The 1,667-nt window shown below is 37.4% G+C and overlaps 1 protein-coding gene across 1 annotated transcript in view; it reads left to right on the plus strand.

The window, feature by feature from the left end:
• The window catches only part of LONP2 (lon peptidase 2, peroxisomal), a 144,088-nt gene that overhangs the window by 110,988 nt on the left and 31,433 nt on the right, over nucleotides 1-1,667 (plus strand). Inside the window, 1 exon segment of the mRNA XM_009320342.1 lies at nucleotides 463-604. Coding sequence (XP_009318617.1) covers nucleotides 463-604 — 142 coding nt within the window.

Genomic DNA, 1,667 nt, shown 5'->3' on the forward strand with positions numbered 1-1,667 from the left:
GTTCAGCATATCTGGAATTTTGCCCTAATTTGTAACATGCTGTGTGAACTCCATTGTGATGACAAAAACCCAGTATCATCATTATTAAAATGTTAGTATTAATGAGATTCTCAAATCTGTTTCTGCTTGTTCATACAGTACAAAGATGCTTGTACTGAATAATGTAAAATGTCCACAAGCCATAAAGTTTGGATATACTTTAATGCTATCTATCTATCTAGTCTTCCAGACCAACTAGTGCACCATGGAACTGGAATTTTCATCTGCTGATGTAATTGTTTATATTAGTTCAGATGCATATTCCATATTTTTATCAACTAGTTCAAAAAAGTTTTGCAAAAAAGCAAGAATTGTTACAATGCTGCTTATTCTTATGTTTTCCTTTGAGTTTTATTTTTGATGTTTCTACTCCTCTTACATGCGTCTGTCCCCTTTTTTCCCATACACATTTATTTCTCAAAGGCGCACCTATGTTGGCAGTATGCCTGGCAGAATAATCAATGGACTGAAGACTGTTGGGGTTAACAATCCAGTATTCCTGTTAGATGAGGTTGATAAACTGGGGAAGAGCTTGCAGGGGGATCCTGCAGCAGCCTTGCTTGAGGTAAGAGATGTTAAATTACAAGCATTGCTTCATTTGTAATTAAAAAGACTTAAAATACTGGACTCAGAAAGGAAGATTCACTGGATGAAAGATAGCATGACAGTGTCAGCATTTTTATTCAAATACCGGCTGCTATGTTTTGACATTGTTGGATTTCTGTCAGTTACTTGTGCACAATGCAAATGCTGTTATATAGTATACTAGGTAAGATATCTTTAATATCAGAGATCTGTACTTAAACACGAGGATGTGTTTTGTTTTAAGTGCTTTGTATATTTAAAGACTGTTCAAGCCTTAAACATTACTTATTTGGGGGACTTCAATACATTAATTTTTAATGACCAAATGCCATTAGCTATAAGAAAAAACTGTAGAGCAGCCAGACGGTAGCTGGACTTTTCCCTTTCTTTCTTGGAACAACGTTAATATATTTTTGAAGCTTTTGATGGTACAAGCTTATACTGGAGCTAAGCATTTTACCTAGCATGTAATATGGACTAGTTGCATGTTCTTTTAGTAGCATTTCTTTAATTAGTGTTGTAATTAACTTTCTGAACTTAAGTTTTTCATTTAAGTCACAGATCCCCACTCCTTGACTGATTATGATGTGCTGGGTGTTTGCTTTCCATGAGAGTCAGCTATTAAGTGTATTTTTTCTGAAATTCTGGGACTCAGACCAAGCAATAAATGAATCAAATTTTGAAGTACGTGGTATAGTTATTCTATCACAAAGAGTTTAGAGGTGTTAAAGTTGACTTGCTTAAAGACACAAGTAAAATCTAGGAGATACAAGTAAGGACTTTGGTGAACAAGATACTGTTGGAATATTTTGTAAATCCATCACCTGTTGAGACTGTGCTATGCTGGACCTTGTTCTCACCAACAAGGAGGGGCTGGTGGGGAATGTGAAGCTCAAGGGCAGCCTGGGCTGCAGTGACCACGAAATGGTGGAGTTCAAGATCCTTAGGGCACCGAGGAGGGCGCACAGCAAGCTCATTACCCTGGACTTCAGGAGAGCAGACTTTGGCCTCTTCAGGGATCTGCTTGGCAGAGTGCCATGGGA

This window comes from Pygoscelis adeliae, unplaced genomic scaffold (assembly GCF_000699105.1).
Source record: "Pygoscelis adeliae isolate BGI_AS28 unplaced genomic scaffold, ASM69910v1 Scaffold62, whole genome shotgun sequence".
In the NCBI taxonomy this organism is placed as follows: domain Eukaryota; kingdom Metazoa; phylum Chordata; class Aves; order Sphenisciformes; family Spheniscidae; genus Pygoscelis; species Pygoscelis adeliae.